The following is a 13,047-nucleotide window of genomic DNA, read 5'->3' as shown; positions in this document are numbered from 1 at the left end:
TCCCCAAAGCATGAAAGTGAAAAGTGAAAGCAAAGTTGCTCAGTCGTGTCCAACTCTTAGCGACCCCATGGACTGCAGCCTACCAGGCTCCTCCATCCATGGGATTCTCCAGGCAAAAGTACTGGAGTGGGGTGCCATTGCCTGATATGCACCTTGGGAGAGCTGGGGAGGCTTCCCAGGACAGAGTGGCATGTGAGGATAAGGCTCCACCTCCTTGGGCAAAAGCTCATGAGGTTTGAGAGGGAGATTTGCTTTTTGGGCTTCAGTCCTTGGGTTTACTTGCACTCAATTCTTCAGGTCCAGGAGGCAAGTCAGAGCTAATCACAGGTACCAGAGAGCCCAGGCCAATGAGTGACCACCCTGGGTTGAATTTGCAATGAAGAGCTATGCAGGAGTCATAGTAGAGGTCATGGTTGGGAGCTCACTGTGTGTGTAGCCAGCATAGGTTGGGGTTCATCATGGAAGTTACAGTGAAAAGTCACTGCAGGGATGGTCACCACAGGGAGATGCTGAGGGGCCATGTGTATCCCTTCAATAGAGAGAGAGCTGGGTCAGGAGCCAGGGTCCCAGTATGGAGATCAGGATGAGTCTGATCTGCAATTGGGCAGGAAGGACAAGTTCCACAGAAAGCTAAGGTCATGTTCAGCACCTTGGAGAGCTCCCAACAGCTCTCAGGGAAGTAGTTCTGCTCCACCCTGGAATCTAAACCAGATCACACTCTCCCTTTCTCTGAAGTATGCCCACTTCCACTCAATTCCACGCCCAGGATAAAGTCACATTTTAGGGGAGGTTTGAGGGTTCCAGGCCCTGACTAAATAGGAGCTGTACAGTTGAGTTTCATGTAATCAGAGCAAGCACTTGGTGATCATGACTGTGCTGGTATTGGAACCCTGAGGTGAAAGCTAAGTCCTGGCCCTGCATTTGTCTTGTCCAGACCCTTAACTTGCCCTGCACTGTTCTCTAGAGTTTAGGGGCTTCAGGGGGGCTACTGGCCTGGATCAAGATTCACTTGAAGATTCATCAGGGTTTGGCTCTCTACTGGGAGCATGGTTAAAGAAACCTTAACTGCAGTCACCAGGACCCATGAAGTAAAAGAAAGATCCCTTTGACTAAGGCTGAAAATTGTCCTTAGGTCTCAACCCTACCAGAATTGGTGTCTAACACCCTCAGGGATGCAGGACCACACCATGTTCTTCTAGCTTGGTTAACACGAAAAGCTGTGATGTAGGCAGATTCCAGCCCTCTGGACCAAGAAATGCAGTAAAGCAGGATACTGGGGGTATAACATAGCCAGTTAACACTTTAGTATTCCAGGTTGTCGCAGAGCACAAGTTTGAGTTTCCTGAGTCATACAGCAAATTCCCACTGGCTATCTATTTAATATATGTAGTGTATATGCTTCCATGAGTGGGAGGGAGGTTCAAGGAGGGGACATATATACACCTATGGCTGATTCATGTTGACGTATGGCAGAAACCGACACATTATTATAAAGCAATTATCCTGCAAATAAAAATAAATAAATTAAAAATAATACTTTAGTATTCTATTCAGCCTTCCCCCAAGGGAACTGATTTCTAACTGTGGATCCTAAGTACTAGGACAGGCTCTCTGTAGACCAGAGTGGAGGTAAGAGTTGCCTTCCCCTTTGCTGAGGCTCAGCATGTGAACAAAGTCATACCCCTTTCTCTGAGACCTGGATCTGATTAGGTTGGTATAAAACTCAAAAGTATGGGAGAGGAGAAAGCAGAGTAACTTCATGATAGGGTCTGCAGTTTTAGATCTCAGGTTTCTGTCTCATTAATGATTTGGGTGAATGTACAGAAATGAATGCAAGCTTTTCTGATCTGAACAATTAGGACAGGAATGGGGGAAAGGGCTCAGAGGCCACAAGTTCAGTCAGAACCAATAAAAAGCCACATCTGCTCCAATAGCATAGTTTCCCAAACCACACTCTCTCCTCAGAGCACATCTGGAGCCCTGAGTCTCCCAGGACCAGGCTGGTCATCTAGGGAGGGATGGCTCTTTGTGTGGGGCTCAGAGCATGGGCCCTGGAGTCCATAGATTTGAGTTTACATCCTGACTTTGTCACCGAGCTGAAAATTTTAAAAACTTGTTCTCTCATCTGTGGTGGTGATTTAGTTGCTAAGTCGTGTCTGACTCTTTGCAACTCCATGGATTGTAGCCCACCAGGCCCCTCTGTCCATGGGATTTTTCAGGCAAGAGTACTGGAGAGGGTTGCGATTTCCTTCTCCAGGGCATCTTCTTGACCCAGGGGTCAAACCTGTATCTCCTGCATTGGCAGGTGGATTCTTTACCAACCCAAGGAAACAGCCTAATGATACCTGATTTGCAAGCTTGTCTTGAGAACCCAAGATGATGTATGCACAGCCCCCAAGATAGTCCTTGCTTGATCCTGGTTGATAGGTGTTGATTGTTAAGAGGCCACCAAAGCTGATGGAGCTGGGTGGGGCCACCTGAAGGAGTACTGACTTGAGGAAAGAGGTACTGTCCTCCCACATCAGAGGAGCTGTCCCCCGGCACACACACCTTTCTGTGGCTGGAGGACAGAGTTAGGACCATGGGGATAACCATGGGGACCATAGAACTCAGGGAAGTAGGTTTCAGTTAACAGGCTATCTGACCACACAAAATACCACCTGGCATGGGGAGAAACACTTGCCAGGAAGCTGCTGAGGGGGACAGATTCTTGCTTTGGGTCAGAGGGTAGGGGGAGTAGCTGGTTCCAGGTGAGCTCTGAGGCTTATGATTATAAGACTCCAGTGAATGTCCTTGGTGAGTGTTCTGGAGTCAGTTTTGAAAACTGATGAAAGAGTCTCAAAGGGCAACCCTCATGTGTGACTTTGTCAGTCCCCACTACACCAGGCTGCATGTTCCCTCTGACACCACCATCACTGTTACCTGGGCCCTGGGTGAATAACACCACGGCGATTATTACATGTTCTACATGTATTAGGGTCCTACAATGACCCTATGACTCAGAAGGCATCATCCATCCCTCTATGGCAGGAGTACTCTAAGTCACAGAGACCTTCATGTACCTAAGGTTGCCATTGGGCTCCTAATCTGTGCGGGGGTGGGGGTGGGGAATGCAGACCTGGGTGGCCCCAGAACCCATTCTCTTAACCTCTGTGCAATGCTGGCAGTCCTGGAAAAGCGTGTCCCAGAGAGCCGTGGCCCTCTGGGGCCCCCTTGGAGGGCTGTCCACTCCACTGGTTCATTCCTGCCACCTGCCCTAGATATGTTGGACCTGTCTTGCCAGCCCCAAACTCTTCGCTCCTCTCTCAACCTGCTGTAGTGGTGTTCCATTGAGGATTTATGGAATTTCACATGATAATGAACTTGTTTTTTGTTCAAATTGAGTCATTTTTACCTGATATGAAACTTCCTGCTTTGTCTTTGGCCATGGGCAGGGCCTTGAGTTAGAAGTCAGTTCTGTCTCATACTCCTTATAGTAGAGGCATGTCTCTTTCCCCTCCCTGGACCTTCCCCTCAACTTTTTTTTAAAATTTGTTTTTAATTGAAGGATAATTACTTTACAATATTGGTTTGATTTCTGCCATACATCAACATGAATTAGCCATAGGTGTATACACGCCCCTCCCTCTTGAACCTCCCTCCCACTTTCCACCCTTTCCTACCCCTCTAGATTGTTACAGAGCCCCAGTTCCAATTCCCTGAGTCATACAGCAAATTTCCATTGGCTATCTATTTTATATACCCCTCAACTTTTGACTGAATAAGTTGGACCACAAGATTTCTGGGACCTTTAACGGGAGTCCTTGTTGTTGCTGAGGCTGCTGAAACCTCTGTCCCCACCAGAGAAGCCTCCTCCCGGCCCTGTCTGCTCTCCCCTCCAGTACCCCTTCTGGGCTCTCCTCAGGGCCCTGTCTTGTGTTTAGAGATGAGCCATCTCCAGAATAAACTCAGGATGAAAGAGCAGGAGGCAAGCTTTACCTAGGGGCCAACTATGGCAGTGCAGACTCCTCATGCCACTTGTGAGCTGGGCATTCCTGGAAGAGGGTGGTGAGGAAAACCTTTACAGAGCTATCTGGGGTGGGCGGGGTCAGAGAGGCTTTGCTGAACCGATTGCAAGTCAGGGCTATAGCTCAGGGCGAGACCTTCCAGAATGGTGGCTTATGAGGACCGGTGGCCCCTGTATCTCCACAGAGTGATGACATCACCAAAGTGACCCAAGCAGCTAAAATCGTGGAGCGGATGGTCAACCAAAACACATATGATGATGTTGCTCAGGGTAAGATTTAAAGTGCCAGCAACTGCTATTATTACTTTATTAAAAATCGCTCATACAAAGTGAGTATTTGAGTGTCCCATGCTGGGTCCTACAGGGGCAAGAGGACCTCCTCTGTATGTCACAAGGGAAATAAGACTTACACAGTTCAAACAGGAACCATGGCGTAAGAAAAAATGGGTGTGGTGATGAGATCTGACAATGGTGCATAAAGACACCAGCACGCTAGTTATTTAATGTCATCTTACCCGCAATCGTGGGAGGCAGTGGAGCAGAGATTTTATCCCTTCTCCACACACGAGGAAGCCAAGGCCAAGGGCACCCAAACCTGGGTCTTAAGCCTCCTAATTCCGTGTTCTGTTCTCTGCTCTGCCCAGCTTAGGGACAATCTAAGTGCTAGACTGCAGACAGAGACTGCTCTGGTCTCCTCGAGAACAGAGGAGGAGGAAGTGAGCAGTGGCCACGGTCATGGAAGGCTTTAGGGAGGGCTGAGCTGGATGCCAAGGGATAAGCGGCATCTGAGTGGGAGATTAGCGGAGGGCAGATGTTTAGGCAGGGGACAGCACAAGCAGTGACTCACTCAGTAGTGAAAATGAATGGAAAGGACTCTGGAGACGAGGGACAGCAGGCTCATTGTCCCTGACGGGGGCTCTCTTGGAAAGCGGGGAGAATTCAGGCTGGAGAGATGGTTGGAGCCAGTTAAGAAAGGGCCTTGAATATTGCACAGGGAACCAGAGCTTTCTCTGCAGAGTTCAAAGCTTCCACTAGTCAGGAACAGAGCCTGAGGACAGCAGGGCTGAGGAGGTGGGAGGGTATGACGAGGCGGAAGATGGGGCAGAGGCGAGGATGAGGTTCAGGTGTGGGTCGAGTGGGCCTTTCTACACCTTACTGAGAATGCATCTTCAGCAGTGGAGAAAAAGGAGCAGTTATAATAGTGAAAAACAAGCAGCAGCCCTCCCTGAGAATAGCCTCTCTACCAGGTGTTGGGCTGTGCCATTTACACGCATTATTTTATTTCATCCTGACAGCCACCCTGTCAGGTGAATACCACTACGACCTCCATTTTAAGGATGAGACATTCAGGCTGAAAGGTTGCCACTTGTTCCAAACCACAGCTAGCCTGAGGTGTGAGGGACACAGTCGGGACTCGAAGACAGGTCCCCCGGACCCAGAGCCTAAGCACTTCAGCGCGAGACCACAGAGTAACTGATCTGGAAGAGACATTTCAAATAAACACTCAATAGGTCTATTCGAGTCATTAATTAGTGATGTGGTGAAGCAAGAGATTGATTCAGAAATGCTTAAATCCTGGGGGCCTGGGAAATTCTGGCGTCTTTGACAGAGCCAGGGAAACGGAATCCTTCCCATGGCATGAACAGCACATTCCCAAGTGGCTTGTATTTCCCTGAGAGGTTGTGCATTTATTTGGAGCGGCTGCCTCCCCGGAGTTGGCAGTTCCCCACTGCTGGCTGATCTCCTCTGCTGACAGCCCAGGGCTCTTCTCCGTGACTTGATGCTCATTGCTCACCCATGGGACAGAGAAACCAGGGCTGCCAAGACCAGCCGCCTAAACAAGCCCCCTTGTTATCATTCAGGCTGGAAAACGACCTTGAGTGCTTTTCAGAGCTGTCAAAAGTACACGGCAGCTGTGAATGAATTTGTCACTCACGCAGCTTGGCTTCCTGAAACCCAGCCTCTGCAAGCAGCCCACTGAAGGGCTGCAAACATGATTAATATCCATGGAGAAATTGGCCTTGGTGAACCTTTTTCATTTATAAGAACACAGGCACATAAAAATGCATTGAACTTTGATTTTTTTTTAATTGCATACACTTTTCCCTTTGGGAAAGTGTATTTGTGAAGGAGAAGTGAAAACAGAAGTGTTACCAATTAATCTCTCTGAAATGAAGTCTTTTCAAAGACAGTCTGAGCTCAGGGATTTCTGATGTGATCAAGGCTCACGCCTCTGACCACTCTAATCCTTTTTTGTTCTGAGCCATTTTTGAGGATTTGGTGTAAGTCCCCAAACATCAAAGTGTGGGACATTGGGAGAGAGGCTGGGGCTGTGCCCGGGCTTGTCCTTGACCGTGGTGGATGAGAGGGTCATTTTCTACTGGGGCACCCTTGGTTGGAAAGAAGACTGAGAACTAGTTCCCTTTTGTTGATATATTTTGTTGCCTTCTTTGAACAATCACCGGGTGCCCGCTCTGTGGCTGGCCCTGTGCTAGGCACTGTGGGTCCAGAGATGATAACACTGTGCTTCCTGTTCCCCTAGAGCTGTGGGCTGGGGGAGACAGGCAAAAGGACACAGAGAGGCAACAGTGTGTGGCCCATGTCTCAGCAGACCAGAGGCAGGGGTGGGGCGGAGGAGGAGGTGAACTCTGTCTGCTCAGCAACAAAGTGAAGGCCTCACAGAGGAGCTTGATCTGGATCTAGAGTGAGTGGGAGTTTCCAGGAGGAGCAGAGCATTTTCGACACTTTGATGTAGAGAGTATGTGAACAGCTGGCTGGAGGTGACGTGGTAGTGGGTTGGAGCCTTGGTTCAATCAGGAAGCTCCTGTGCCAGGGGAGTCACCAAGGGGTTTTCAGGGCAGTGGGGAGCTGGTTTATTTGTTCTCCCCCTCATGGCTCTGTGGAACGTGGACTGGAGGAGGAATGTCTGGAGGTAGGGAGACCAGCTGGGAGGCTGGTGTAGTAGTCTGGGTGATGGCTGTTGGGGACTGAGCCTAGACTGTGGCTATGGAGCTGGAGAGAAGTGAATGGATTAAAAAGATTATCAGAAGGAAAATATGAGGAATGATGAAAAGAGATCAGTGAAGGATTACCAAAATTTCTGGTATAGACAAGTAGAAAGATGGATGCGGCTTCTGCCTAAGTTAAAGGAAACAAGAGGTAGAGAGAGTTTAGGGCAGGAGATGAACTTGAGTTCAGAGCACCCATGAGGGAGCCAGGCAGCTTCACTGTGGTGAGCTTGGCAGTGAATATGAAGATGGGGAAACTTGGAATTTTATCCTCAGGGACATAGCCACTTTAGTGTCATTTACCTCCAAAAACAACGATAACAGTAACAACAACATTACAGAGAGCTTACTCTGTGCCAGGTATTTTTCTAAGTACTTTACATGTATTAGCAATGAATCCTCACAGTAGTCCTTTGAGGTAGGTATTCTTACTATTCCCACTCGGACACACAAAGAGGTTAATTGTTTTGGCCAAAGAGGTACAGACAGAAAACAGTAGTCCAGGGCTGACTCAGTCTGTGTGTGTTTAAGATTTTAAGTACTATGAGGATGCTGCTGACGAGTATCGGGACCAGGAGGGTACCCTGCTGCCTCTTTGGAAGTTCCAAAATGACAAAGCGAAGCGCCTGGCCGTCACCGCCCTCTGCTGGTGAGTAGAGGCATTGCAGAAAACCTGGAGTGCCTGAGCACCTGCTGGGTACCAAGCCACAAGCAAGCAGCTCCTACCCAAGCTCAACCACCTTGAAGGTGACCCGTAGCATTATGGGAAAAAGTGAGACTGGGATTCTTATGGAACCTCCCTAGGTCTCTAAGGTCGACAGTGTCTGTCTGCAGTGCAGTTAAGGCACCAGGGTACATGGGAGGGCTTGTGTCCATGGGCAAACCATGTCCATTTCCTAGGCTGATGGGTTCTTATTTCTTTTGCAGGAATCCAAAGTACAACGATCTGTTTGCAGTGGGACATGGCTCCTGTAAGTCATCTGGCTATTTGTTCATCTGCTTACTCAACCAACAAACACTAAGTACCTACTCAGTGCAGAACTCTTTGCCAGGTGTGAAAGATGCAGAGATGACTAAGATCTAGTCACACTGCCCAGTCTAGGGGAGAAGCCCCACTGTCACACTGGCAATTAGTGCTGCGTGAAGGAATATGCCAAAATGAGCCTAGAAGGAGTTATTACGGTGAAGAAAGAGGGGCAGAGGACTTCCGTCTGAGGCAGCAGCAAAGGTCGGGAGGCAGGAGAGATACGGGAGGAAATGAGGCTGTAGAAGGGGGCAGGGTAGCCCCAAAGGGCTTGGTAAGCCATCCCAGGAAGCTTGGACCTTCTCTCAAAGGGAAACCACTGAAGGAATTTGAGAAGGGCAGGGACACAACCACTACAGGGAGGAATTGCAGGCAGGAGACTGGAGGCTAGAGACAGTTGGGAGACTAGGGAAGGCATTCCAAAGAGAGGGCAGGCTCGGAACCGCCAGCGTGGAGTGAAGCTGGAGAAGTGGGCTTGAGAAGCATGAGAAGGTGGACTGGACCAGACCTGGGAGGGCCTGGATGGTGGGGTCTGCATGAAGAGAGTTTCCAGAGCAGCCCCTGGAGCAGGTGGAGGACAAGGGTTTGATGTTCATCGCTGGCCCCTGTCCCCTCGGAGACCACTGCCTTATGGGATGTTCTCTCCCCGCCAGCTTCCCTCACCCCTCAGCGGGAGGCAGCACTGTGGGAACTGTGTGGCTTTCCTTCGTGATTCCTGGGCCCTGCAGAAGCCCCTGCCTCCCCTCTGGACTGGACATTCCCCCTTCCTAACAGGAGAGGGCCCCAGACTTCGTGCAAGCCGCAGCTCCCCAGGCTGACAGCGTGCTTTCTGGCTGAGAGAATGAGCTTCTGCAAACAGAAAAACCTTCCCATTCTCCAAGCTGCTGCTGGCTGGCAGGCGTACAAGCTCCCGGTCTCTGCCCCTCAGGCCGCCTGTCCGCCCAGCCCATTCTTTGCCCGGGGTGGGGGAGGGAGGCGAGGGCCAAGAGGAGTGGGTGTTTGTCATTCCTCTCAGCGAGGAAACCCTTGGAGCTGCTCCCAGTCTCATGGTCTGGACCGCCTCCGAGGATGCCCTAAATGCCCGCTTTGTGTCCCCACTCCTGAGGGTGGGCTGCTGCCAAGCAGGAGGCACCCACCCCCTCTGGCAGGGAGCTAGCACATTCCTCCCTCTGCTGCAGCTACTGGGCCTGGACGTGGGCCGGGTGCTGATCGGGCCTCCTAGGAGTGGGTGTGGACCCCTCTCTGGGGCTGCTCTCAGCCCAGGCTCTTTGCCCAGGACAGAGGTGGGGAGAGTGGGGAGGCTCCCCAGCAGGTGGGAGGAGAAACTGCTTCAGCTCTCCTGTCTCCTCCTTTCACCGAGGGCCAGAGTGGAATGTCAGCTGGCTGGGGTCATATAGAGGTTGTCCTTGGGGGCAGTGTTAGCCAGAGGCAGTGGTGCAGAGTGACGCCCCCACCAGGAATTGATGGCCCCAATTCCAACGGGCCCAGTGGCCTCTTTTGAGCAGGCGTGCGCCCTCGAAGGGTCTCTTTGTCCTTTGTTGGCCACACCCACATGTCTGGGTAGCACCACTATCAGCTGCAGACCTTCTGGCTGGAGGGTCACTTCCCAGTGACGTGACCTGGAGCTGAAAGCTGCTCTGAGCCTTGGTTTTTCCCCTGGTGACCTGGAGACGCTGATGCCTGGTACCCTCTGTCATTAGACACACGTGGAAGAAAAGCAGCAAATGTGCCCCTTGAGCTGTAGGAACCGTATGCACAGAAAGGACGAACGTTGCTGATTTGTCTGTCTTTCTGTTTCCTAGCTTTCCGGCAGGGCTGCAGAAAGAGGGGCCTGTTGGGGACAGGGAGGAGTCAGACGAGGCCCCACCTCTTCTCTTAGACAGCTGGGCCCAGCAGAGGCGGTGGTATTACTCTCACTGGCACGGGAGCTGTTGACCAGCTTTCCACTGGGCATCTATTCCTCAGAGCCTTGCACATCTCAGTACCACCCTGCAGAGGCCTGAGCAGAGCCAGGCTGGACTGGGACTCAAAGGGCTCCTGCATTCACTCCTGAGGTTCCCCCAGGGAGCCCCATGCTGCAGATACCCGGGTGTCTCCTTGGAAGAAAGTGAGCAAAGCCAAGGCCGGGAAAAAGGCACCCTAATGTCCGGATGGGTTGCCGTGAGGAGCAGCTGCTCACCAGCCTCCATCACCCTATCTTTGAAAATTCCCAGATGCCCGCCTCCCATCATCAGACTTTGCCTCATGTGGACAAACTCTGAAGTGAGAGTTTGGGTTTGTTGTTGGGCTTGACCCCGATGAGTTCAGCCCAGGACTCTTTTTGCCTGGGATACCCCAATGTTGACTCTCTAACCTGGTCAAATAAGACTCGGGCAGGGGAAGGCAGGCACCTAGGAAGGACTGGGGCTGAGCCCACGTTTGGGCACAAGGCCGGCTGGCTGGAGCCAGACTGGGAGCAAGCAGGTGGGGAACAGAGCTTAGGCAATTGCCTGCAACAACACAGAGCAGTCACACCTGCCTTCCCTCGTGGCTGCTGGGCACCAGGTGGTGGGCATGTCAGGCTGCATACAGGGCTGAGACTGGGGTTCCCCCTGGGGCCAGGCTTCGTGTCTCAGCTGAGTGGAGAAAGGCTGTCAGCAGGTAAGAGCAGATGGAGGAACACTGGAGGGCAGAGGAAGGTGGTCTAGGAAGAGATGACCCACGGGGCAAAGCTGGGGTGCAGTTGTGTCAGCCTGCTACACTGAGGGGGTGCTTTCCAGCCCATTAGGCCATTCACAGCAGGGAAGTGGGGACTCCTCGTGATCTGTCAGGCAGGGATGGTGGATCAGATCCTAGACCCTGTGTGTGTCCTGACTGGCTCTCATACAGGAGACAGGGAGGAAGCCTCCCAGCAGGTCATGTCTTAGAAGGGCGGACGAGCCAGCTGACCTTCTGCCCAGCCTCGGAGGGACAGCACCCTCAAAAGTGGCCAAAGTCAGGCCCTGAGCCCCAGGGCCATATTACACCCATTCCCATTCTGTCCCACCGCCTCCTGGTCGGTCCCTCAGCCTGCCCAGGTCAGGGATCCACTTGTAAGGGATTTAAATCTTCCCTGGTCATTATTTGTCAGCTTCACTAATTAAGCAGTGTTAATTTCATTTACTGAAAATGGAAATTCATCCACCTCATTTCTCCCCGTTCATCCTCCACACACAAAATCCATCACTCCTCAGCTGCAGGCTGCGTAAAATTTACAGGACTAATTATGTTGTCAGGTCTCTTTGTAAATACAGTCCATAAAGGCCACTGTGCTCGCCGGGTTGTAGTGCAAGGGCATTCCTGTTGTTAGTTTAATTACTGGTTAGTTATTTAGGTTCTCAAATGTTTGCCTCATTTTCCCTAAATCAAATTAAATGTCCCGCTTGATGTATTCTGTCTCCAAGGCCTTGCTCTTATTTCCCACACTGTTTAAATATCCCAACTTCTAATTGGGTGAGAGCTCTAGGAAAAGCCCAGGTGCCTGGAAGGCTGGATCCAGCCTGGCACCACAGTCTCAGGGTCACACTGGCAGTTTGGAACCCTGTAACACTGATGTCCCTTCTTGGGGGCAGCCCTGGGCTCGTCCCCTGCCTTTGGAGACTGAAAATCCTAACCCAAGGGACAGTCTGTGCCTGGAGTCCAAGAGGGCAGGACTGGGATGTGGGAAACTGAGAAGGGTTTCCTTATTGTCATCAGGAGAGCTGGGGGTCATTAGCTTCCATCCCCCTGATTTCTAGAGGTACTGCTTCCAAATCACCCTAGAAAATGTATCATCTATGGCCTGTTGGGCTGCCCCCCACCACAGACCTGCTAGCCCCACATCGCCCCACTGTGAGACCAGAGAAGGAGAAAGTGATAGAGAAACCCACAACTTAAACGTAACTGGATAGGGAGTCTTGTAAGTCAGAAGCAAAAGGTCCCTACCACATATGTCAGGTCGCAGATAGGACATGGCAAAAACCCTCACTGCTGGGGGAGGAGGAACCTACCATTTATAGGGGAATTGACATCGGGTTGGCTCATCAGTCTCCAGGGAAACCAGCAGCTGGGTGGGGGGCAAGCACTTAGGTAGCTGTTGAGTAAGCCCTGTGATTAAGAGGATTGGAAAGTCATGTGAGCAGGTGGAGGTGAAGCAGAGGCTGGTTGACTGGGGGATGTGCAGGGAGCAAGAGAGCAACCATCTTGAGTGACCTCTTCCTCTGATTCCTAAAAGTAGAATTTGGGTCACACTTAGCTGTGACCCAGTTACTTTGACTTTGTTGTTGTTCAGTCGCTATGTCACGCCCAACTCTTTGTGACCCCGTGGACTGCAGCACACCAGGCTTCCCTGTCCTTCACTATCTCCCAGAGTGTGCTCAAACTCATGTCCATTGAGCCAGTGATGCCATCCAACCACCTCATCGTCTGTTGTCTCATTCTCCTCCTGTCATCAATCTTTCCCAGCATCAGGGTCTGTTCCTATGAGTCAGCTCTTTGCATCAGGTGGCCAAAGTATTGGAGCTTCATGGCTATTCAGGGTTAATTCCTTCAGGATTGACTGATTTGAACATAACAGCTCAAAACAACACAAATCTATTGTCTTACAGTTCTGGAGGTCAGCGTCTAAAATGGGTTTTGCTGAGCAAAAATCAGATGTCAGCAGGGCTTTGTTCCTTTTGGAGGTTTGGAGGGCCATCCATTTCCTTGTCTTTCTTAGCTTCAAGGCTGCCCGATTTCCATGGCTTGTGGCCTCTTTCCAGCTAGCAAGTGTCTCATTCTGACGTCGGCTTCTGGTGTCAGTGCTCTGACCTGCCTGCCTCCCTCCTTCCCTTATAAGGACCCCTGTGATTACACTGGTTCTACCCAGATAATCCAGGATAATCTCCCCATCTCAAGGCCTTAACTTAATCACATCTACAAAATCCCTTTTGCTGTGCAAAGTAACATATTTATGGGCTCTGGGGATTAGGACACGGACATGGGGGGAGGGCATTATTCTGCCCACCACACTT

At 51.0% G+C, this 13,047-nt stretch overlaps 1 protein-coding gene across 1 annotated transcript in view; it reads left to right on the top strand.

Moving 5' to 3' along the window:
• The window catches only part of DNAI1 (dynein, axonemal, intermediate chain 1), a 69,480-nt gene that overhangs the window by 35,990 nt on the left and 20,443 nt on the right, over nt 1–13,047 (top strand). Inside the window, exons 10-12 of the mRNA XM_010840104.1 lie at nt 4,192–4,276; nt 7,546–7,663; nt 7,942–7,985. Of these exons, the coding sequence (XP_010838406.1) occupies nt 4,192–4,276; nt 7,546–7,663; nt 7,942–7,985 (247 nt within the window). The remainder of the gene's footprint in view (nt 1–4,191; nt 4,277–7,545; nt 7,664–7,941; nt 7,986–13,047) is intronic.

Source organism: Bison bison, unplaced genomic scaffold (genome assembly GCF_000754665.1).
Source record: "Bison bison bison isolate TAMUID 2011002044 unplaced genomic scaffold, Bison_UMD1.0 scf7180017864141, whole genome shotgun sequence".
NCBI classification, from domain to species: Eukaryota; Metazoa; Chordata; class Mammalia; order Artiodactyla; family Bovidae; genus Bison; species Bison bison.
This window is presented reverse-complemented; position numbering and strand designations above follow the sequence as displayed.